This window comes from Armigeres subalbatus, chromosome 2 (genome assembly GCF_024139115.2).
Source record: "Armigeres subalbatus isolate Guangzhou_Male chromosome 2, GZ_Asu_2, whole genome shotgun sequence".
NCBI lineage: Eukaryota > Metazoa > Arthropoda > Insecta > Diptera > Culicidae > Armigeres > Armigeres subalbatus.
In genome coordinates, this window is record NC_085140.1 from 417,426,786 (window position 1) to 417,452,271 (window position 25,486).

A 25,486-nucleotide genomic window follows, 5' to 3' on the forward strand; every position below is an offset into this window, starting at 1 on the left:
CTTACATCAGGTTTTTTTTTAATTTTTGTACTTGAAAAAAAAACCACGTGGTCATAGGGGGGGGAGGGGGGGGGTCTGCCAAATGACCACGATAAGCCACATGGGGGGAGGGGGGGTTAAAAATCTTCAAAAATATGACCACGTGGTTTCTGGATGGCCCCTTGTCACAAGTTTGCTGGGATTCCTTTTACACATGGGATAGCTATGCGTCCACCGGCAGTATAGCAGTGTACTCTTTTGCTGTATATTGCATTGGATCTTCCCGGGCAGCGAATGGGGGTCACTGTTATCGAGACTGGTATAGATACGAATCCATATATTTAATGCCTATAGAATAACCACGAATAACGATTCAAACCTGAGAGTTCAAACTAAGATAAACGTCTGTCCTCTGTGCTTCTGTGACACACACATACCATTGACCATGCGTTGTGCGTAGCATAGACATGAAGCTAATATTGTAACGTTGGTTTGTGTCCTAGCTCTCTGAATTCATGAATGAGTTTGGCTTGGTCGTGTTATCAGCTTCCTTTGTTTACCTTTTTGAGTCTCATTCGTTTCATTACAAACGTTATGTAAATGTTTTATTTTGATCATTTCTTCCAGTGCAGATACTTTGAGTAGATTAAAAACTCACCTAAAATTATTTAAAATGAATCGAAAATTGCTGAAAAATGCTAGCTTGTGCAATATACTAGTTAAAAATCAATTATCTACATCCAGTCAGCTAGGAAGTGTAAACCCCGTAGACCTATCCTATAATGTGTACGAGAACAATCCGAGTGATGAACTGACTCCACCAGTACTAATCCTACATGGTCTGTTTGGATCAAAACTCAATTGGAACAGCTTATCAAAGGCTTTCCACCAGAAAACTAAACCCACGCGAAAGGTGCGAACCATATAAGCTTCTCTAATTAAAATTGATTAATCAATCGTAAACTAATTCGCAGATCTATTCAATTGATGCCCGGAATCACGGAGAAAGCCCCCATTCAAAGGTCCATTCCTACGAGCACATGGTAGCTGATTTGGTAGCGCTATATAAGAAGCTCAACATTGGCAAGGCTTCCGTAATCGGACACAGCATGGGCGGGCGTGCCATGATGCTGCTAGCTCTGCAATACGTATGAACAGTAGTAGTATTATAAATTTTGTACATTACTTGTCCACGTGTAACGATTTTCAGCCCCATCTCGTAGATCGTGCCGTCATTGTCGATATCTCACCTGCCCCGGGCATTGGAACGAACAAGACCAACATCCCGCTGTTCCTGCAGTCGATGAAGTTGATCCAAGTTTCGTCGGATCACACGATTCACCAGGCGAGAAAAATCGCCGACGAACAATTGTCGCGGATTATTGACGAAAAGCCGTTGCGTGATTTCCTCATTACCAATCTGGTAAAATCACCGGATGATGGTTCCTTCCGGTGGAGAATCAACCTGGACGCATTAGAGCGGAACTTTATCTCCGGTGTGGCCAGGTTTCCCGATGTAGGGAAGATACGCTTTGAGGGACCGACGTTGTTCATTGCTGGGGAAAAATCGGATTACATACAGTGGGTTACGTTACACAATTTTCAAATGTCTTTAATAGCCAGCTGAATTCATTTCAGGCAGAAAGATATTCCTGTGATCAAACAACTTTTTCCCAATTCGGAAATAAGATTTGTTGAAGGAGCTGGGCACTGGGTGCATAGTGAGAAATCAGCGGAATTCGCCAAACTGGTTTTGGATTTTCTGAACGATATCAATTCGCATTAGGAATATGAATACGCTGAATAGCTAAACATTTGATACAGGGTGTCCATACCAAATCTCAATCGTTAGATTTTCTTATGTTAGGATATGCTTGTCGTTAATAATCAATATTTTAAAACCTAATAAATTTTGTTTCTATTTGTATTGCCCTTAGGGCCAATTTCTTCACCTTCGCTTAACTCTTAAGCTGTGCTTACCCATACGTTTAAACCTGGTTTAAGGCTTAAGCGGAGGTGAAGAAATTGACCCTTAATGTTACAGATCTTTCCATGTCCACTTAAAAATTAAATGACATTTAGTTAGTACGCGCGACGCAAAGCAAGACCAATCGATTCCCATTGACCAGGTCAAAATTCCCATTTTTATCGACTGGTTTTAAACGCTACTATTACCCACGTCTATTGAAATCAGAATTTACTGTATACGACGACAGGTACCCGGGTGCTCATAAATTGAAATGTTTATAGGAAGGTAGGGTAACGGGAGGTAATATTAGCCTGGGATGTAATGCTAGCTCATCACGCAAATTGATCAATAATTCAGCGGTAATACAATAATATCTCGAAATTAACACTCCCATGGTGAATTTTGGAGTGATAAAATGGAAAATGTGACAAAATCGGACAATTTTGTGTCTTATTTTTTTAAATTTGTTTCACTAATATGAATCAGTTTATGCCTTGGGAAGGCAAAATACGTAAACGGAACCCATAATTTCTTGTCGAAAAGTAGAGTTCTTGGCATGTAATCAGTCAGGATTCATAATAAACCACAGGCAGTGAAAGTTATTTCATGAAAATCATTGTTGTTTGCGTTGTTTGTCATTGTCATTTACAAAAATGAAAAGAACCATTTCAATTTTAAATTCTTATTATTATTATTATAATCTTTATTAAAGAGGTTTTTATCCCAAGGCTAGTTCACCTCCGAAATTTTTTTTTTTTAATTCTTATTTTAGGTGACAAAATCGGATCGAAAACGTGATAAAATCTAGACGTGATAAAATCAGGTCGAAAACGTGATAAAATCGTGTCAAAATCGGGGAGTGACAAAATCGGGTCAATACTGTACATCGTTTTGTAGAGAGAGATTGATAAATGCTTCTTTAAAAAAGTGTATCAGACATATTTTAGTTACATGACGCTAGATTTTTTTTATCTATTCCGTTTATTTAAGGCTCACTCGCCGCATCCAGCTTCACAGAGCCGATATTCATTTTATACTACCTACTAGTACCACCTTTCCCATTTTTATTCGTCCTCGTCCTTTTTAACGTCCTCAACAATTTTCATCTGGTCCGTACAAGCCTTTTTTGCATCCATCTCTTTGCACCGCTTTGACCGCCGACGTTTGTTTATCACTACATTGTATTTGGACGATGAATCAGATGCCTTGTTTTCGATATCGGTCCACTCGTCATCTTTTTTTGGTCGTTCTTCTACTGTCAGGGTGTCTACTACATACCTGGAATTATCAGGGAATTTCTTCCAACCTGGAAAATACCTGGAATTATCAGGGAATTTCTGACAAAATCAGGGAAATTTCAGTACCTGGTGATAATGAGTGAAATTCTCTCAAAAGATGGAAAAATCCTTTAAAACATTTGAATAAATATACCAATCGATGGCTGTTCGGCCACATTGAGAGTTGACGTAAAGTCAATGTCAACTTCTCTCCCCGAACAGCCAAGATAGCTGTGTGGTGTCGACAGCCAGTTATCTGGCTAAGAATAACGCTATATGGATTGCCTGTTCCGGTGGTAGAAGTCCACCATACAGGTGACCCCAAATTCTTGGTGTGATGCGGCTTTATGCTTACAGTGCCTACGAATGAATGGTTAGGGTGGGGTCTAAAAAGAACTTAACCGCTAACGGAGCTAGAGATGTCGTAAAATCCCGATTAATCGATTAGTTACTAATCGATTACTCTTGATTCTTGTCGATTATTGAATCGATTAATCATTGTATAGTAATCGATTCAAAATTATCGATTATCACAACGATGAATCGATTAATCGAAATAATCAATTAATTTTCGACATCCTTATGATGTCGTAAAATTCTGATTAATCGATTAGTAACTAATCGATTACTCACGATTCATCTCGAGTATTGAATCGATTAATCGTTGGGTAATAATCGATTCAAAATTAATCGATTATCACAACGATGAATCGATTAATCGAAGTAATCGATTAATTTGCGATATCTCTAAACGGAGCCTGTGAAGCACCAGGGCTCCCTTCACAGTATCTAACCCTTACTGCGCTAACCGAAGCTATGACGTAGTTGACTTTTTGCTTCTCCGAAATAATCGGCTACTTTTAATCAATCTCAACTTGAGGTTAAATAAGGGTGGGATTATGAACATGTTTTTAATTAGTTTTTCAACAAATTGTCACCTATATGGATTCGCTTTATGCGTTATACACATTGTACTCTGTGTTTCGTCTTTGAATTTCTTGATAAGATACCAATTTGAGAAAAAATATTTTAAGCTCTTTTTAGTGGAATATATTCAACCGTCTAAGATGAGTTAAGTAACTCCATTTAATTCCACCAATTATTTCGATATCTTTGCAGATACGTATTTCGACCACAACTGTGTGGTCGTCTTCAGTGTCTCGTACTCGTCTCATAAGTCGAGTCAAGTACGAGACACTGAAGACGACCACACAGTTGTGGTCGAAATACATATCTGCAAAGATATCGAAATAATTGGTGGAATTAAATGGAGTTACTTAACTCGTCTTAGACGGTTGATACCAATTAGGTTTCATCGTTGCTGTTCATATTAATGCTGAAGTTGTGAAGTGCAATGGCTTCAGTTAAGATAGCTCAAATCAAACTTCAGCATAAAAGAACAGCAACGATTAATCTTTCGGAAAAATATATAAAGCTCTTTTAGTGGAATGTATTCAACCGTCTAAGACGAATTAATTCGTCTTAGGGCCGATTTCTTCACCTCCGCTTAGGCCTTAAACCAGGTTTAAACGTATGGGTAAGCACCGCTTAAGAGTTAAGCGAAGGTGAAGAAATTGGCCCTTAGACGATTAATCTTTGTAGACGTATGCAAAATGGCAAATCCCAAGTGGCTTTGGTGCAGGAACCCTATTTTCGCAAGGGCAGCTTCTACCTAGGAAACCTAGTGAACCCGGTTTTTGCTGCTTTCAGTAAAGAAATGGCAAACTCTCGATCAATGCCGCATGCATGTGTGCTTGTTAACAATGCTATTGTTGCTACACTTTTCTCTGAACTAACAACCAGAGATGTATGTGCTGTCACAATTGATGCAACTAGCGGAACCCCCGTCAGGAAATACGTCTATTGTTCGGTTTATTTACCACATGATGAATCATCCGCTACGGATGCTTTCAAACGTGTTGTCGTATGTTGCACTACAAAAGGCCTTCCGCTAATTGTCGGCAGTGATGTTAATGCTCATCACATCATCTGGGGTAGCTCGGATATCAATCTGAGAGGCTCCAGCTTGATGGAATACTTAAGTAGTACCGAACTTAGTTAACTTAACATAGGCAATCGCCCAACCTTTATGGTATCTAATCGAGCGTGTTAGTGTTAGGTGTGTTAGGTGTTAGGTGTTAGACATAACCCTTTGCTCCAATAGAATCAATCACGATTTGACGAATTGGCGTATATCAGATGAGGAATCGATATCCGACCATCGCTACATCTACTTTGATCATTTGAATGTTATTTCGCAGACCTTGCGTTTTAGAAATCCTCGTTCAGCAAACTGAGATCTTTACACAGAGTTGCTCTCTACCAAATTTCATGGATATCTACCTTCTATAGAAACTCCTACCGACTTGGATGATGCAGTCGATACTACAACGTTGCACATCGTGGAAGCTTTCGAAGAAGCTTGCCCTTTACGTTCTGTAAAAAACCTCAAGAGGAACCCCTTGGTGGAATTCCGATTTGGCTAAGCTAAGGAAGCAGTGTAGAAGGAGTTCGAACAAACGCCATTCAGCAGGGACGGATTCTTTCAAGTTGGCTCGCAAAGCTTACAAGAAGGCTCTACGATCTGCTGAACGATCCGGCAGGAAAAACCTTTGTGCAAATGTTCCCAATTTGAGTGAAGCCGGTCGATTGCATAAAATTCTTGCGAGATCCAAGGATTTCCAAGTTGGCAAGCCACATGGCGACTACACTTCTTCTGATGAAGAATCGTTAGAGCACTTATTTGATACGCACTACTCTGTACGCACTACTTAACAGTTTTGCTCCCTACAAATCTCCAGGGGAGGATGGGATATATCCCGTTCTACTTCAGAGAGGTTTTGAGCATATCATACATGTTTTGAAAAAGCTTTTAGTATGCAGTTTTGCTACTGGGTATATTCCCATATCCTGGCGGGATGTCACTGTAAAGTTTATCCCAAAAGGAGGACGTGCTTCGTATGAAGAAGCAAAGAGTTTTAGACCCATCAGTCTGACCTCATTTCTTCTGAAATGCTTAGAACGTATTATCGATCATCGATCATCACATTCGTGATGACTGTTTGGCAAACATGCCTCTGCATGTTAATCAACATGCTTACCAATCTGAAAAGTCCACCGTGACTCTTCTACACAAGGTTGTGTACGATATCGAGAAAGCATTCGCTCAAAAGCAATCGTGCTTGGGTGCTTTCTTAGATATTGAAGGTGCTTTCGACAACGTGTCTTTCGATGCAATATTGGAAGCCGCACGTTGTCATGGGCTACCTAATATTATTACCAAATGGATTCACCAGATGCTTAAAAACCGACATCTCTACTCGACATTACGTCAAGCAGCGATTAGGAAATTAAGTGTCTGCGGATGCCCTCAAGGGGGAGTATTATCTCCACTTTTGTGGAATCTCGTTGCAGATACGCTATTGAGCATTGAGGTTACTCAATAATGGCGGTTTTCCTACCTATGGATTTGCCGACGACTATCTAACATTGATAGTGGGTTTGTGCATTACTACCTTATTCGACCTGATGCAAAATGCTCTTCAGGTAGTTGAAAGTTGGTGTCGCCAATATGGCCTTTCGGTCAATCCGAATAAAAACATCTATTGTTCTTTTCACGGAAAAACGAAACCGTAATGGTATTCGTCCATTACATCTTTTTGGTTCTGAAATCAATGTAACTGATCAGGTAAAGTATGTGGGTCTAATTTGGGATTCAAAGCTTTCCTGGACTCCTAACATTGAGTTCAGAATCAAAAAGGCGTGTATGGCTTTCGGCCAATGCCGACGAACCTTTGGTAAAACTTGGGGTCTTAAACCCAAATATATCAAATGGATTTACATAACAGTTGTACGACCAATTTTGGCTTATGGATGGCTTGTGTGGTGGCAAAAGGGGGAAGTGAGGACAATTCAGTCTTAATTAGGCCATCTTCAAAGGATGTGCCTAATGGCAATGACTGATGCGTTCTCTTCAACTCCCACGGCTGCTCTCGAAGTTCTCTTCGACGTGGCCCCACTACACATGCATCACAAACAAGAAGCATTTTCTTGTACTTACCGACTATGGGTACTCGGTTTTATGGAAGAGAATCCTGTAAACCTCAGTTCTACACACACTTCGTTGTTACCGCTTATGGTTAATTGGGACAAAATTTTCTTTGCTCCAAGTGATCTCACACACGTTAGTAGTTTTTCTCATAGGACATTTTCAACACAATTCCCCTCGCGGGATGAGTGGACATCTGGCTATTTGGAGAGAAGTGTGTTAGACAGCATTGTTTGTTACACTGACGGCTCCCTCCTCGAAGGTAGAGCAAGTCCAGGCGTCTATTCGCGTGAGCTGAGATTAGAACAGTCACACTCACTGGGTTCACACTGCACTGTCTTTTAAGCGGAAATATTTGCCATCATGCAACGCATTACTTCTGTTATATACTTCTGTTCAGATAGCCAAGCAGCTATTAAAGCTCTCGCCTCGGCCAACTCAAGGTCGAAGTTAGTAATCGCATGTCGAACTCAAATTGAGGAACTGAATTCAGTTAATACTTTACACCTTATATGGGTACCTAGCCATTCTTCCATAGTTGGAAACGAGTTGGCTGATGAGTTAGCTCGTAATGAAGCATCACATGACTTTATTGGTTCTAAGCCAGCTATTCCAATATCCAAGTGGTGGGTGAAGCTTTTGATCAACTCTTGGGCTGTCACTCAGCACAAATTACATTGCAGTAGTCTGGATTAATGTCATCAAACAAAATTGTACATCCGGGAGCCATCTCCGGTAGTAGCAAGCTATTTAGCTAATCTGTCTAAACAGAATTGGAGTGTCTTAGTCAAGGCCTTGACAGGTCACTGCCGACTGAATTATCACATGGCAAATATTCAACGCGTTGAATCATCTGTTTGTGATAGTTGTGAATCCGATTATGGAACTTCTTATCATCTAATATGTAACTGCCCAGTCTATGCACAATTGCGCTTCCAAATATTTGGTAAACACTTACTTAGTGAAATTGACTTCAGAAACCTGAACCTTCAGAGTATTTTGGTGTTCAAAACCCGATGTGCTAAGGAGCTATAGGCTCTTGTACGCTTATGCGTTGTATGCCCTCTTCAAGGGCCCTTTTCCAAACATTCCCTTTGTTCTCCCATCCATATTCCTTTCCTTTTTGTTCACTTCCTTTTCCGTCAGGTGTGTGATGAAAAGTGCTGTGAAGGCGATGGCACAAATCTCCCAAATTGAGGTGAACGTGCCCCTGGAGAGCCGACGTTCTGAGGGCATCCATCAATTCAGCTGTTATTGGTGGACGGTACAGCAGCAGTGCCTTTCTCTGCTTTGTTCTCTCCGAGGCAGCTAAGTTGGTTGCGACGAGACGGACGCAGAAAACAGAACTGTGCAATAAAAATCCTATTCGACTAGATGCTGAGGTCATATTAGAAATTTGGAGACAGTACTCGTCGACAGAAAATCCTTCCGCACGCGATGGCATATAAGCAAATCAAACCACCTTCCTTTTGCCAGTGGAGATATATCAGCTTCCACACTGATATTCTTCCCTCCCCCTTCATACGGGAGTTTGGCAGAAGGAAGGTCGTGCGATATGTGCCATCATCACAAATATTGCCCTCCGCTCGCTTTCAAATCGACTTCGATGAAAACATTCTTCATTCCTGCCGTATCCTAACGGAACTATCAATTCTATACTTTCGCCTCTAATTCTATCATGAACATGTACCGTGAGTGTACCATATTGTGCGCAGTTAAGCCATTTTCAAAATTAAATCGTCATATCAGATAAATTAAACTGTGATTTACACATGTTATTCAGTAGAATGTTTAATTCATGTTTATTAAAATAAAAGAAAATGTTGCAATTGAAAAATTAATCAAAATCAAATACAAAAATCGCATTTTTTGAACCGATGTTTGGTGCCTAATTGTGCGCACAAATACCAATTGACATACAAAATACCAAAATATATTGTTTATTTCATTTAATCAACGACGAAAGTGAATGTCAGTTTATTTCTGTAGTTTTGATTTTCTTTTTAGGGGTTCTTTCTGTTTCATCTTTTTATTCTTTTCGCGAACGGCATTCTTCTGTTCGCGGTCAGCTTTTCTCTTCAACTTTTCTTGCTCCACTTATCTTGCTCCAACTCATGGAAGTACTTCCGAAATGCTTCACTAGTGGCCACGGCAGGTGCACGTGTGCGATATTTCTTCACCGATTTGGTTGATGGAACTGATACCGAAAAACTTGTTCAAAAGTATCTTCGGTAGACGCTTTTGGTTGCTGTGAGATGACTTTCGGTGCGTTATGCACGACGATTTCCGGCTATAGTCGATCTTGGGTCGATGCACCAGAACCTGGAATCAGCTCTACCCCGATTGATGCATATACGGTACGTCTAAGTTTGGAAGATGTCGGCTGCTGAAAGAGTCGGCTTACACCAAACCCTCCCACTGGGGATTAGATTAGGACATTTTTGGGAATCTCTTTCTGGGCAATAGGTTTCTGGGGTATGACATTCAATCAAAGTAATTAGGACACTAATATAAAAATCTTCTAGACTGAATCGCCTCCTTTTTTTCGTTAGCCAATTAAGAGCCATAGACTCCATGTGTTAGCGGTCTCCAGGATCGTCGGAAAAGTTGGTTTCCGAATTCCCTGCCCTTTTCTACATTTTTACAATCGATGAGATTCGAGTTCACAAACAAATAAAACAAAATATGAATTATCTACAAGTTTCATTTAGTATTTTCTTTATTTTTGACTTTTTGATTTAAATAATAAAAAAAAACAATGAAGATCTTTCGATTATACACTTTTTTCGCACATCTTTTTGTGTTGTTTTGTTGCTTACGGTGCTAAATTAAATTACAAAAATTCATCTGGATTACAGTTTCCACGACTTTTGTGTATGTATGTGTATTTTCTCTGCATCGTTTTCGGCCCTCCCTTGTTTTTTTTCGTATAAATAATTTATCTAAAAACACTTTAAATAAAGTCTCTTCCTGGTTTTCTCAGATGCATTTTCTATCTGATCCGAAACACGTGTTATTTTGTTGTGGTTTTTCATTCTCACGAGACAATTACGTTTCTACTAAATTTGTCTTATCTTTTCACATTCGGAGTGGGAAAAAGAACATATTTTATCTCTCTATATTTACAAAATATTTACAATTGTTCATACGAATACATACAATTACATACAATGTTTAGCACGCTCGCACATGCGCTAAGTAACAGAATTTTAATTCTCTGTTCGCTCCAAGCAAAGAAATGCTCCGTCACGATTATATTAATAATAAATTTTCACCAGTCTCTTTTGTAGATTATTTTCCAGAATTTAGTTACACCTCAAGCACACTCACTGTTATAACATCTCATCTTTCCTCGTTGATGGTGCATTGTATTCAATAAATTAAATATTTCTTTTTAAATGTATCATTCTCTCAGAAATAAACCCGGATATTTTTTTCTCCTCTTTCTCTCTAAATAAATTATTTACTTCTTTTCAACGTTGTTCCATTCATCCGTCTAATTCACAGTAATGTTTAAATATTTTCAGTTAAAACATCTTCCTACTACAGAATACATCGTTATCGGAGAGACGCTTGTTTTGCATTTTGTTCCAAAAAGTTGATCTGTCTACACCATAAAAAGGACGTAAACAAAACTCACTCGCTAATTATACTTTTCGTAGATTTCGAGGGACACCGGAAACTTTTTTTGTGTATAATTAACCACGATGTTCAACCCTGCTTTGTGTCCTTGGGAAATTTGCTCGAAACCTTTTACAGAGCTAGTACTGCAAACATTCAATCCGATACGGAATAATTCAAACACAGTACGTCTTTCGTTCAAATGCGCATAATTTTCAATTTATAGAAGCGTCGCTCGACGCATCAAATGAGAAGTTCGGTAGAGCAACACAAGTTTCTCTTCTTATTAGTGGGCGTTTGCTAGGGGTGGTAATGGTACAACAATAACTGGTTGGAAGAAAGCAAAATACTACGGGTTTATGGGACTTTATCACTACTGCTATTGTTTCTACAATTGGCGCACTTTCGAACAATCATCTAAAATGTGCTTTCACAGGCGCTTTTATTTTGTATTCTTCTTGTTTGTTTTGTATAGTGATCGTGGATCATCTTTTCCTGGTTTGTTTCTTACACCACAAATAGATATATTAAATGTGTATCTTGTTTCATCTGTTTTCCTACATCTCTGATTGAATGAGTAACAATGGCTCTCTCTAATCATAATCCATATCACTAGCATCGCTTTCCTCTTCCTCCGTGCTGGACAATTTCCGTCGCTTTTTTCGAGCACTTCGCGACGGAAGGTTTTTCCGACTGGACGCTGCATTTGTCGTTGGCGGTGGCCGTGAAGATTTTGGTGTCCGTGTGCTAACAGCGGACGTCGTATTGCTACTTGCGGAAGTGGCAGTACTGTTCACATTGTTCAAGTGCGTTGCGCTACCACCGACATTATTGCTTACGGGAGTAGCCGCCGTACTCTCACCGGCTTCACCTTGCTTCACCGGAGTGGTAACAGTTGAGTTAGTTTCGGAATTCTTTGGCGGGGCACGATCATCCTCATCCAGGAGGTCGGGGTCATCCGGATCCAGCCGTAGCATGAGTTGTTTGAACTATAAATAAAAAAGTTTAAAAGTAGTTGCAATTATTCCATTTATAAGATAGCAATGAAACTCACATCCAGGTATCGTTGCACGAGCTCTGCTCGGTCATCTTCCGATTGGTCTGCCATCACTTGGCGGTTCTCTTTCAACAGCGTAATAGTTGCTTTCGGATCGAACAATGAATTCGATCGCCTCTGCATTGTTTTGTCGTATATTTTACCCGCTTCAGATGGTGAGTATCGAGAAATTTTGCTAGAAGAATAAAAATTCAACAAAGCTCAACAATTAGGACCTCCTTTTTTCTGATAACAATGAATATAGATTTTTATTAAACTCTGATGACAAATAGTGGGACTAGCTAAACTGTCCTTCTAACATTTTCCCATGTTACCATTGAAAAAATATTTCAAACTCGAGCTACTACTCTACTCTACTAATTTCAGAATCGAACGGATATGAGAAAATAGCAGTCTTTATCAAATATTAACAATTTTCCACAATGTTAATTTTCCACAATGATCACACCATAGCACTATGGGGAATTCTCATACAAATGGGCGGCCAAAAATATTTTTTCAATGAAAACTGTTTCTATGCAACATATATTATGTGCAAGAATATTTAAGAACCTTTTTAACCCTTTAAGGGCCATCGTTAACCCTTCAAAAAATGTCACCCATTGAAAAAAAAACTTTTTTTTTAAATTTTTTTTGGGCATTTTTGTTTGTTTGTTTTTTATGCAGCATGCATAAAATAGAAAACAATTATATTTCTAGTGATAATGTTGATCATTTACTAATCATTACGAGGTATAGAGAACAAAAATCACAATTTAAAAGAAAACTTTGATTACAGCGTTCTCGTAAAAGCGTAAATATGCGCAAGCAAATCACTCACTAAAAGGTGGTACTAGCCTAGGGTTATATTTCAATCCCCCATTTGCAGATAAGTGGACATTCGGGGACAATAAATTTGCGGGACCATTTTATAGCAAAGAATAATGATAATTAAAGTTTTTCTACAACTTTTTTAGACTTTGCGTGCAAAATAAACCATACTATCAAAAAGCTAAGGCTAGGCTTTCAAATGGTATATAAAACCTTATATTTGGAGAAGCCAGCTCATATCTTTTGACTGAATAAACATAGCGATTCAATATTTACAGATTCTTTTATCTAGTGTATATACTTTCATATGATATATAAATTAGACAAATTGAAGATAGTAAATTTTTCGATTAATGGCCACCCTTTTCCCCATAGTGCATAGGTAGACTCTGCGGGTAGACGTTATCCAGCCTCGGAAAAATTCCAAAATCCCCCTCAAATAATTAAATTTGGGTATAAAATTTTGAGGGAAGGGAGGGGGCGGAGACAAAAGAAAAGAATAATATTCGTTCCCGCCTTACTATGTATGAAAAACCGATTCATGCATATGCACAACATGTGGAAGATTCAGTTTGAAAATGTATTATGAAATAGCATAAAGTGTTGGGATAGCTAAAGGAAAATTTTGAATTCTAATATTCTGTACCCTAATATCACAGACTATAACAGAAGTCGTACCAACGGGTTTGCGAAGGAGCACATCCCGTCCAAATATTCGGGAGTATACGCTGGATCCAATCGTCGGTTCGTTCTAGCTTGGCGATTCTGTTGACGTCATTGGTGGGATTGCATGCATCCAAATTCAGGATCATCTTCAATATCCGGTTCTGCTTCACTGGAATTTTATTCCCATGGCTAGCTATACCATGTTGAGAAGCCGTAGGTTAGAGATGACTTGAAGACAGTCTTATATAGCAGGATCTTGGAGTTGACGTCCAAATGTGAACGTCGGTTTATGAGCGGATAGAGCACACTGCTGAGTTTGTCGCATTTACTCAAGCTGTGCTCTATGTGGGTAGCGAAGGTTAGCTTCTGGTCCATTGATAGTCATAGGTATCGAACCTCATCCGACCATGAAACTAGGAGACCTTAAACGGATATTTCGCTTTGGTTTTGGGGGCTTCGCTTGCGAGTGAAGAAAATAGCCTGCGATTTGCCGGCATTCGTTTTTATCTTCCACTTTTTCTGGTAGCTTTCGATGGCATTTGAGGCCTCTTGTAGTTTCGTTACTACAATTACGGTGTCTCTGAAACACCCACCACGCGAAAGTATATGCTCTCCTCCTCATATAGTGGGAAAACTAAAATGTTCTACCTATGGATCTAGAATTTTTTTTCATTTTAGAGCCGCAACTGCTGGGTCCAACAGGTACAGCTTAGAGTTCACCTCACGTTGGAAACGTGGCCAGTTGGCTCGTGCATAGCATCGGAATTTTTCCGTTGCTAGTGCACTAGTTAGTGCTAGTGCACTAATATTGAACATAACTGGGAGGTGATCCGAAGACAGTTCGTTTAAGGTGATCGGTTTGGTCATGTTTAACAGGTTGTTGGAGAGGGCTAGGTCAAGGGTGGATGGACGACCATGGCCAATCGGTTCAAAAGTAAAGGAGTCTGGGAAATGTATGAAAAAAATACGAATTTCTGCTTCCTGTCATGGTCTTGTTCCTGCTCTGTTGGCTTTCAAGCAGTTCCAGTGACGGTGGCGTGCATTCAGATCACCCACAAAGAAAAAAAGTTCTTCTCTTCTTGTTATTGTCGAGAGGTCTCGACCGAATTGTGTCCAAATCGAATGACGTTTTGCCCCAAGTTGGACCGCGTATACTTGGTTTGTTTACTCGGCCCAACTGTGGTGCACTGTCAATGTGGATCGTCACCAAGTGGTCGAAACAAGAATCAAGCGCGTTTTTGCACATCCGTTCGCCAGAATGTGACCAGATTTCCCAAGGAACCAGCATTACAAAGCATTCCTGAATGTAACCAGAGGGACCAATCATTCTCAGAACATATTCCTATGAACTTGCCTTGCAAAATCATAAAGTTTGATATGTCGCAAGCCAGGTTTCAGAATTGATCAAAAAGTGGCCTCTTCCCCCAAGAAACCAGCATTCCTGGGTGATCCGTAATGTGACTAAATGGACTAAATTTTCTTAGAACATATTCCTTGATTTTTAAAATTAATAAGTTTGATACGTCGCAAGCCAGGTTTTTCATACAATCAATGATTTTTCTGCTTATTACCTGGGGCATTAAAATTTGGCCAATTTCATAAGTGGATTGAACCGAAACAGTAACTTGGTAGACAAGTATTTCCTTAAAATCAGGTCTCGCCTCAATGTCAATAAAATGAAGCGCAGGAACAGATATTCTTAATTTCAGATTAAGAGTTTTTTTCAATTATTCTTTTTGAATCTTCCGAAGTAGGTACTTCAATTTTTTTCAAATGCTTTACCATATGTTGTTCAATCATTTGATTCTTTTCGAATCATTCAAAATATTTCTGAATATTTCGAAATCATCCACTGTAAAAAAAACGACGGCATGAAAAAAATAACTTATAAATCAGCTGAACAAAATCGGGATTGAGGCAGTTTCAAACCGAGGCAAAATTTGGTCGGATTAAAGGCTAGATTTAAGGTCTTCACGTACTTTGAGGCTAGTTCACTAATCAAGAACTTGTCTGCAAATTTTGCTCTCATGTGTGTGGACGAGATTTATGGGATTCCGTTATGAAAAATAAGAAATTCGGCTCGATTTAAAATACAGTCCGGCGGAAATCTCTGAAAGTTCGAGCTATAAACCAGGCTATAAATTGGCCAGGATTTTTTACCTTTCCGCGACGAAATTGCATGAGTCCTGCTTTTTGGGAGCACATGGGAACGAAATCAATTGACAAGCTGTCCCGAGGTGTGTCATTTTAATCAATTTCGTTTAAAAAGGACTGTGAATTGATTAGATTGGTACTGTGAAATATTAAGAATTGGAAAAGTTCTTGATATTTGTCAAAAGAAAACTCTTTAATGCATCTAGGATTAGATTAAAATAAAATTTCAAATTCCCCATTTTTTTATATTGAAAGAACGTAATTTTCTATTCCTTCGTGTTTTTTCCGCGTCCCATTGAAGAGTGAAATATTTGTAGTTTAGTATTTTTCCACAACTAACCTAATACAATAGAATTGAATGATTCACTCTAAAAGATGTTTAATTTCTTACACGGAAAATGAAAATTATGGCCATAAATTTTGAAATTTCCATAGCTCTTAAATTGACTTTTTGACATGTCCCGTCTGGCAAGCGCGTTTGTCCCGTTTTTTCACCGAAATGATCTGGTCAGCCTAAGAAGAAGTCGATTATTCAATCAACGAGGCGAGGTCAGTCACAAACACCAACAAACAGGATTCCAAATCAGAGACAGAAAAAGTCACTTCTGCTACACACAACAGATGACATCCAGAACGCAATCAAGTCACCTTCACAAACTTGACTGTGTGAATGAATAGAACGGCTAGTCTACGAATAGTACGTTGACTGTCGGTATCAGCATTGTGGTGTATAGTGTCAAAATTTAATTTCAGTTTGGCACATTGATGCTCAGTTTGAAATCTCAAAATATGAGTATCGTTCCATATTGGAGTAAGTAATTGGCAAAGTAAGCAGCAATCTCATTTGCTTTTTATTCAGTAAGCATATACTCACCAATCTGTGATACCGTAGATATCTTTCAAATGCTGCTTGAGTATTAATAAAAGCATGCAACCCTGCGCCGAGGTAATGCAGTTCTGCAGTTCGGTTGTGTCATCCGGTAATCGACTGAGAATCACTTCTTGATCATCGTCATCATCATCTTCTAGTGGATTGGGTGCTGCAAAAAGGTTTAGTATTCAATGCCAATCAATTGGTAGATATATTTTTACATTCAATTTCGGCAAATCACTCACCCTGCTCTGGGTTATTTTCCGCTCCAGGCGGTGGTTTCAACCCCTCGCGAAACGTGGCCAATAGGTTGGTGCCAGTGACGGATATCAACACATCAATATGATGAATTATGTACAGAGGTTCGTCCTGCACCATGTACGGAAAGTAGGCCAGATTGTCCGCAAGGTAGAGCATCTGCTGCAGTGCGATTTTCCCGTCGTCGAATTGCTTCGTGATCGATTGGACAAGCGCTCGCCGCTGCGGTTTCGTGTTGCGCAATAAAGTGTACAAGAAACCGTTCAATGCACTCGGAGGCTCCTGCGGATCTTTGATTCTGTTGTGGAAAAATAGTAACGGAATTAATGACATAATATAGTATTATTTAAAATGGCGTTACCTATATCCTCTAACTATACTACTGTCGTCATGTTTTTGTAACAAGACTTGTAAATCGTATGAGTACTGCAAACCGGCATGAGATTTCATATTTACAAAACCCGGATACTGCTTGTCAATCTCCTGGAGATGACGATCTGCACTATGTGCAACCTGTAGAGCAAATCGTTACTGTTTTTAGTCTATCTACCGAAATAAATAATGCTCTATTCACCTCTTTTTCTGGGTCCGTACTTAAGCATATTAAGAAAGGAACTATTTGTACTGGATGTACCAGACCCTGCCGCAGCACAATCTCCACCACACGCATTGCCCACATTCGCACACCGGTGTCTCGATGCAGAAAACTTCGCAGGATTTCCTTCAGGTAGATCTGAATAACTCTACTGGCCATACCAGATGACACGTCACCCATCTCTTTCAAGTCTTCGGTTTGTGATTGCTTAGCCCCTGTAATGAGGAATGTGGAAGATTATCAACCGAACCTTTCGAAAAGATAATTCAACTTACATTCTTTGTCATTTCGCACCATTTTGTTTTCTTCTTCGGTAAGATACATTAAAATGTTCTTCAGGACGACAATTTTCATCTCTGTCAGTACGGTGTCCTGCGTTAGCAGATAATTATAATAATCCCGAAGTTCTTGCTTCGTCAGATATTCGTAGTTTTTCACGCAGAAATTACCCATCGACAGCAGTGTTTCCTTACAAATCTCACTATGACTACACGAGAGAAAAAATGCTAGCGTACTATACACGTCCTCACAGATATTGGCTGGTAACGCTCCTAACGATCAGAAGTATGCTTAGTTAGCGTAGCTGAACAAAACATTGCAAACATAGTAAGATTACCTTGTGCATCTTCTTCTCCACCGTAGACATCAGGCAACCTAAAGTCAAAGTACCTCATGATTAATCCTACCGTGTATATACTTCGCCTAAATTGAGGCCTATACAGTTGCTCTATTGGGATCGAAGGATCGGAGATTAACTTTTCTTTACTAGATACCAATCCCTTATAGTAAAATCTGAAATTAGATCAGAATGTCAGCGTCGCATTTTGTAAAGATTCTTAATCTAATCGCCAATCAAACTTACTTAGAAAAACAGTCTCGTATCAGTGTGTAGTTCTTGGTAATTTTATTTACAACTGCTGACAGACAGGAAACACAACTCAGCACCACTGCTTGGCTTTGCGTCACAATAAGCATCATCAGATGCGATTCAAGATCAGCAAGGAAGATTTCGCTGGGATGATCCATCAAGGGCACCACCTAAAGGGAAACAAATTTCGCTTATCTATCCATCCGAACAGTTGTACCAAAAATAAATCTTCTCATACCTGCTCCAAAATTTCCGCTACGCTACTGATGAACTTGTAGTTGATGGCATTCTGGCAACGTATGTTCAGATACGGTTCCAGTGTCATCGCGTGGTTTACTAGCAGCTGGGGTTGGATTTTTGCAAAAAGATGCAACGCGGTGATGCAGCCGACCAGTTTCTTGTTTTCGGAGCTTTCCAGCTTCATCGTTGCGTCCACCAATCCGTCGACGATCTGCTGGCAAGCTTTGATCAGCGTTTTTGGGATCTCCTTCTTGGCTTTCGAGTCCTCTTTGTTTTCTTTTGGTTCAAATATCTAGTAGGAGAAAAAAAATGGAATGATTACCAGTTACCGCACGTTCAAAGTAGTGCATCATAAAATGTATTGAAAAAATCTCATTAGAAAGGAAAAAAAAAGCACTTTAGGGGTCTAGAACGCATTTTTCCTATCATTTTGCATGTTTTTGCATTATTTAATATGGATTACCACCATTCTTGAAAAAAAATCGATAACCTAACGGTTTCTATCAGTAACTCACGGTAGTGTGGGAGACGAGCACCGCGGAAACAACAATCGCCATGTTAGTTGCCGAGGTGAACTAGGTGTTCACAGGTCTCTACTGCAGCTGCTGATTTTGTTCAAAACGCCACCATCGCTGCAACTTCGACATAATCTGTTGAGCTGCTGTGTTCACCGTATTCCAAATAGTCTCGGCCCGGCCCATCCTCTCGATGAGGTTGTCCGGGGTCAAATCCATGCTACTGACAAGCAGCATGTCGTTTAGCTCAATATCGAATCGCGGGCATGCAAACACCAACAATCCGTAGATTCTGCGAACCCGAACCTATGCAAAAACTTCTTGAAACAGCCATGTTCAGACAACACCTGTGTAAGGTGGAAGTTGATCTGACCATGCTTTCTATTGACCCAACACGATACATGTGGAATCAGTCTGTGAGTCTTTGACTGCGGTATCCCATGCGCTTTGCAATGGGCGAGACTGTTCTCTTGACACGTCGTACTTGCACCGAGTCCCTTTCGTTAAAGCACTCCACATCTTCCTCCAGAACTATGTCTATCGACATCATCCCAGCAACGATGCCTCATACGATGTGATGCGGTATGCGCATGCGACCCGTAGACACATCAGCCGGTGTACTTTGATCAATTTCTTGACATTGAGCCTACCATCAAGTGCCTTGGACCATGCTGGTGCGCCGTATCGGATAATAGACAACGCTACTCCCGATATAAGCCTACGCACATGACAATGTACCGCCGATCCGTTGGACATCATTCGTGATAATGATTGTATCGTTAGTGATAACATCTCAATCGACTGCTGACCAGCATCGGTATCATACAACAAGATCCTATTCTGAAAATAGCTTTTCAGAATCCTACACAGATAATCCGGAACTTGCAAGCGGTGTAGTGTATTACCGATACCGATTGAATTGCTTCAACTGTAGAACAATCTTTACGGAACCGAGACTGGTTGCTTGATAAGTCGCCAGTAAATTCCTTATAAACCTACAATCTATTCAGGATCACAACTCACCAGTTGTGTCGAGCAGGCAGATCTGTATGCCGAAGAGCCTCCCGGAGGCTTCCCGGACTTGAGCAACAGCACCAATTTCTGATGTCTCCAACAATCTGGTAAGTTTCCATCATCTAGGCATCGTTGGAAGCAACTCATGAACATATTAGGATTAGCAAGAATCGCATGTTTAAGGACCAGTTTTGGGATTCCTCGGTGCTTTGTTCGACGGTACCACGTCAACTGACTCGTATGGTGTAACGGGCCAGTCCAATGAGTCATGCTACGGAAACAACCTTTCGACGATCCTGGCTATCATATCAGAAGGTGTGCTATTGGTCACTATCCTCTATGCATCCCCCCATATGGTGTCATTAGTGATGTAGTGCTCTGAGGCGCTCTTACTACGTTTGACGGTTTGTAAGTTTTATTTTTCCGATTCAGTTGCGCTCTGTGTTGATCCAGATGATCGCCGACAGCCACTTGGAATATGTGAAGGATAAGGATACTACAAATCAGATTTGGGATGCCCTTCACAACGTTTTTGAGAGGAAAAGCATCACAAGTCTATTCCTCCTGAAGAAGCAGTTGCAAATGATGCGCCACAACGAAAGCGAGTCCCTGCAAGACCATCTTTGCAATTTGACCACTTGGTGCGGGAAATTAAAGGGGCCGGCGCTCGCTTGGTTGAAGAGGATGTGATCTGCCAGCTAATGATCACGATGCCACAGTCATGACGCGGCCACGACGGCAATGGAAGCGGTATCCGAGTAGTTAACGATGGATCTCGTTCGGCGGAATTACCTTGACGTAGAAGCGATTCCAACAAAGCGGCGTTCTCAGGAAAGTCCAGCAAGCAAAGTGAGCTGAAATACTTCAATTGTGGTAGAGTCGGGCACGAAAAGTTTCAATGCCCCTAGCAAAGTGAGAAAGAGTTGCGCGATGAGTCGGCTCCACCGAAAAAGTTTTCCCAGAAGGCAAATGTCAGTGCAAATACTGTTTCGTTTGGTTACGGCCGATGCTATCGAGCTGGCGGTAGTCGGTTCCAGAATGAAATCCCAATAGTTGAACAGCGGTCCTTTCGAGCACATGTCAAACGACGGGTCGCTCTTTGAGGACCTTCAGAAGCTGGACCGACCTGTGGAAATTCCAACCGCCAAAAGTGGAAGCAACATGGTAGCGCAACACAAAAGTCGATTCGTCGTTCAGACGCTAATTAGCGAAAAAACGATCCAGGTCAACATGGAGGACGTTTTGTTCATACCGGAATTGTCGCTTAATCTGCTTTCGCTCAGACGGCTGGAAGCAACGGGGAAGAAGGTCGTTTTCTTCGAAGGATGTGTTACAGTAGAAGCGGACGGCGAAATAGTAGCGACAGGTAGGCAATCCGGAAGGCTCTATGTGATGGATTTTCAGTGCGTGTGACGAGATGCTGGAGCGAAAGCGTCAGTAACTGGCAAAGTCAAACGTGAACTGGGACTGTGGTACCACAGCAAAACGGCATCAGTGAACGTCTTCGGCGAAGCGGTAGAACCATATTGCCGCCGAAGTAGAACAGTGATTTCGAAATGTTTGGCGAAGCGGTAGAACCGTAGTGCCGCCGAAGTGACACGGTGATTTTGAAATTAACGTGTCAGTTTTTGAATTGTGCGCCCCGAAAACGGATTCCTTCGGACATCAACGAGTTAAAGAAGCGACAAGATTGGCCAATGTGGAAGCAAGCGATCCAAGAAGAACTTGGAGCATTGCAACGGAAAAATACCTGGACCATGGTCGAGCTGCCTAGCGGCAAGAAAATAGTTGACAGCCGGTGGATCTTCAGGATCAAGCGACGCGGTGATGGTACGATCGATACGTAAAAGCCAGGTTGTGGCTCGTGGTTTTACGCAGCGCGTCGAAACGCGTCGAAACCTGTTGCCAAGATATCCACGGTATGAATCCTGCCAGCGCTAGTGAACCAGGAACGCTGGTATGTCCACCAAATGGGCGTCAGGAGCGCTTTCTTGAACGGTGTTATGAAAGAGGAACTCTATATGCGCCCCCATCTGGGTTTGAGGCGGCGAATGATCGAGTTTGTAGGCTACATAAAGCAATATATGGCCTAAAGCAGACGACGTACTTATAGCACGCAATACACTGAAGGCGATCCAGAGCTTGAAAAAGACATTTTCTACTGAGTTGGATTGCAGTTGGAGGTGCAGAACTTCCTGAGATAGAACATCCAGCGTGATCGTGAGGCGGAACTGATGAGAATTGATCGAAAGGGGTACATCGATGCAGTCTTAGAGCGATTTGGCATGGTAGCCTGCAAGCCTCCACCGGTGCCAATGGACCCACATTTCCAACTCGAAAAAGGAGACGTTCCGAAGAGTTTCACAGAGCAGCCGTACCGCGAACTGTGTCTCACATACCTCACCGTGAGTTCTAGACCACACATCTGGGCGGCGATCAATTACTTCGCCGGGTTCCAGTGCTACGCAACAGAAAAGCACTGGGTGTATCTAAAAAAAAGCTCCGATAGCTTCGAGACACAGCTGATTATCAGTTGGTGTATCGTCGATCGGATGCGAAGCCACTTGCGGTGTTCGCCGATGCGGATTAGGGCAACGATACTAACGACAGACGTTCGGTATTCGGATTGGTTATCAAGCTGCATGGGCAAACTCACTTTAATAAAGAGAAAAAAAATGCATGGGCAAACTGTAGAAACAATCGTCCGTAACCCTGTCGTCCACCGAGGCTGAGCTGATGGCACTCTCCAGGAAAGTTGTGAGGCGATGTGGATTGTGAATCTATTGAAGTCTATTCAATCTATCCAATAAACTATCTAAGGACATTCAACATGCATCCCATTACCCAGCACCTCTTCTATCAACTTTTTATACGCAGCACTCTTCTGAGCAGCATCCCGCTTTAGGACGAGAATCATCTCACCCTTTTGCATTCTGCGGATGGAATTGACATCCTCACCCATACCAGCGAGAGTTTCATCGCTTCTCATGGCTCTCAGTACATCGGCAGCATAGCTTTTGCCCTTGGCTTTGACAATAATTGCCTCGCCTCTGTCCCTATGGCCATTGGAAAATGCTCTCTCTTGCATACGGGAGTTATCCTTCTTGGCGACCGTTTTTTTCATTCTCTCAGCCGTCTTCCTTCATGCAAACCTCGGCACCCTTATTTTGTGGGGACACTTGTGCCGCCGTTTCTTTAGGGTCAGTCGTTTTCCTGGCCTTTTCACGACTTTTGGCCGAATCCTTCCTCTCTGGTGATACTGGCGTAACACTAGCTCCTTTCTGATCCAACCCGACCTTACTGAGCTTAGGAGTTGCACCGATAAACGGCCATGCATCTTGGGAGTTCTGCAATCTAGCGCTCTGCCAGTTGTTTGTCTTCATTATGGAGCCGAATCTTCAATTCGGCCACCTTCCTGGCCTCCATAGCCTAGCTCACTGCCAACTCTTTATTATCAGTAAGTAGGCGGATCTTTCGTTCCGCCTTCTTACTGGCCTCCAGCAGGGACTTCCATTCTGGGCTCGCCTCTACAACGATGTAAAGTGTTGAACTTAATCTAGAATTTAAAACACGTTAATAAAGTTGAAATAATTACAACGATGTTGCAGAGGGTCATCACAGACATCTTTAGATCCCCGCTGCCATCACGTTGAGTAGTCGAATAAAAGCGTTCTATGAACGCGTCTCAAGAATTTCGCTTTTCTTCTTGATAAACTCCATTAAATCCTTGAACATGAGCATGTCGACTACTTCTTCAGACCAGCCAGCATAGCCACTTCTCGAACATTTTTTATGTTTTTTATGCAACCGCTGCCGGATCTTCTAAGTTCGCATTACTCGAAAATGGACGCTGCTTCTTCCAGCTAATCCAACCTATCCATTACCTCACTTCTCGAAGGTTTCCACTCGAAGAGATGTTTAACAACTGAAAGTTCTGCTTTCACACGAGCAATTACTTCGCCGTCCGCTTACTATAGTTAGTATTCCCATTGAGAAGGTCCAATGTTTTAGAACCAATGGACTGTATTTAAATACGAAATTAAACTATTTCGAAGCAACGAGAAACAGGATGGCATTCAGGAGAAATTTAATGTCGAGTGGCAAATCTAGAAGTGTCCATGTGCAATCTTTAAGATTCTCTATAATAGCCGTTGTAACAGCATCATAGGACGATTGCCGTATGGCTGATAAACATTTGGTTTACAGCGTCCATCTCTGAAACAGTTACAACAGCACTCTTGAACTGTCGAATTAGTTCGTCGAAGCAAATAGTTCATTACCGATGTACCTTCTTCTATTTTTAGTGTTGTCACGGATCTTCAAATATAAGTTTGTTTGCGTTGCAAAATCCTTCTACGTCTACGTACTAGCCAAAGAGTTCAACATTTCTTTAGCAATATTCTTGTCGCGCACGTACTATAAATGAGAATTAGCGATGCAGTCCATCTCAAAAGCCTTAGCTTTTTCATCCTTCGCATGAAAAGCCTCCCGTTGCGCTGCATCATTGAATTCAAGCTTACTCTTTCATCTTTTTCCGTGAGCCTATTGCGTGTTTACCCGGAATCTCTTAAGGGTAACACTTGTCTTTCGTCTTGGTCACTACCGAACGGTCTTTTAATATGATTAACTTCAGTGGCCGAACGTAACTGGCTCCACATCCATTAGATAACGATGTGTGTTCAGTAAGAAGCTTGATTTATTGATGAGTTCAATTTCCAATGGTTTATAAGCGGCATTCAAAGTTGGTAATTTGCAGTAAATAACAACTGCTTTTTTGATTCATCTGTTCACTTTTTTATCATGACTTTATAGCGTAACGACATAAATCGTAATCAAATTCAGTACCGATTAGCTCGGCTTTGCTTCCTGTAGAATCCAACTTGTTGTAAGAAAACCGGTAAGAGATTGCTTTAAGCAAGGTTGGCAAATGTCTTTCTTGGCTTAACACACCTACGAGCGAATAAACATTCACTCAGTTTGTCAAGCTGAATTGTTTGGTATATTTGTAATACTATCTCCGAGTCTTCTACAAGTTTGCTTTTGAAGTGACCTGAGCCCTTTGGAATACAGACGATTTTGTGGTACATGGCAACAAAACGCAGATCGCCTTACAATCAAGCCTGATTGACAAAAAAACATTGCGCGAATCTTTGACTGTTTCATCTATTCGTTTGTATACATACCGATTTGAGTAATGCATCGAAGCCCTGAGTGCCAGTCTCATGGGATGAGCAAACAACATCGATGATTTGAGTTATTTTCCTATCCATTGCCGCCTACAATAAGAATCATGTTAGTTTCGTAGTTCCAATAGCGTTTCTAAATTCCCCAAAACTTTTACCTTATCATTAGAATTGCACGGATTGAACCACATTGTCATGAAGACGTCCATGACTAGCTTCTGAATACCCTCTTCGTCGTTGACCCTTCGAATCATTTTGACGCAAATATCTGGAATTTTATCCTGCTCCGGATACTCCATACAGATGTCCCTTAGAATTTTGATTACCCGTTTCCTAACTGAAACACCCGTGTCCTGAAAAA

At 41.0% G+C, this 25,486-nt stretch overlaps 2 protein-coding genes across 4 annotated transcripts in view; one reads left to right on the forward strand and one right to left on the reverse strand.

The window, feature by feature from the left end:
* The first annotated feature begins 565 nt into the window (after window positions 1-565).
* On the forward strand, window positions 566-1,916 carry LOC134217707 (sn-1-specific diacylglycerol lipase ABHD11-like). Its single transcript, XM_062696520.1, has 4 exons — window positions 566-892; window positions 954-1,127; window positions 1,190-1,560; window positions 1,618-1,916. Exons 1-4 carry the CDS (start codon window positions 653-655, stop codon window positions 1,763-1,765), a joined length of 933 nt encoding a protein of 310 aa, XP_062552504.1. The 5' UTR covers window positions 566-652; the 3' UTR covers window positions 1,766-1,916.
* Window positions 1,917-9,963: 8,047 nt separating this feature from the next.
* LOC134213415 (nipped-B protein) overlaps window positions 9,964-25,486 on the reverse strand; it is a 49,220-nt gene continuing 33,697 nt past the window's right edge. For all 3 annotated transcript variants that reach the window (XM_062692454.1, XM_062692457.1, XM_062692456.1), the window contains exons 6-17: window positions 25,284-25,478; window positions 25,126-25,218; window positions 18,412-18,705; window positions 18,168-18,343; window positions 17,922-18,097; window positions 17,581-17,856; window positions 17,285-17,520; window positions 17,072-17,223; window positions 16,698-17,008; window positions 16,456-16,621; window positions 11,949-12,126; window positions 9,964-11,883 (exon numbers count right to left, since the gene is read on the reverse strand). In XM_062692454.1, the coding sequence (XP_062548438.1) occupies window positions 11,488-11,883; window positions 11,949-12,126; window positions 16,456-16,621; window positions 16,698-17,008; window positions 17,072-17,223; window positions 17,285-17,520; window positions 17,581-17,856; window positions 17,922-18,097; window positions 18,168-18,343; window positions 18,412-18,705; window positions 25,126-25,218; window positions 25,284-25,478 (2,649 nt within the window). In that variant the 3' untranslated portion in view covers window positions 9,964-11,487. The remainder of the gene's footprint in view (window positions 11,884-11,948; window positions 12,127-16,455; window positions 16,622-16,697; window positions 17,009-17,071; window positions 17,224-17,284; window positions 17,521-17,580; window positions 17,857-17,921; window positions 18,098-18,167; window positions 18,344-18,411; window positions 18,706-25,125; window positions 25,219-25,283; window positions 25,479-25,486) is intronic.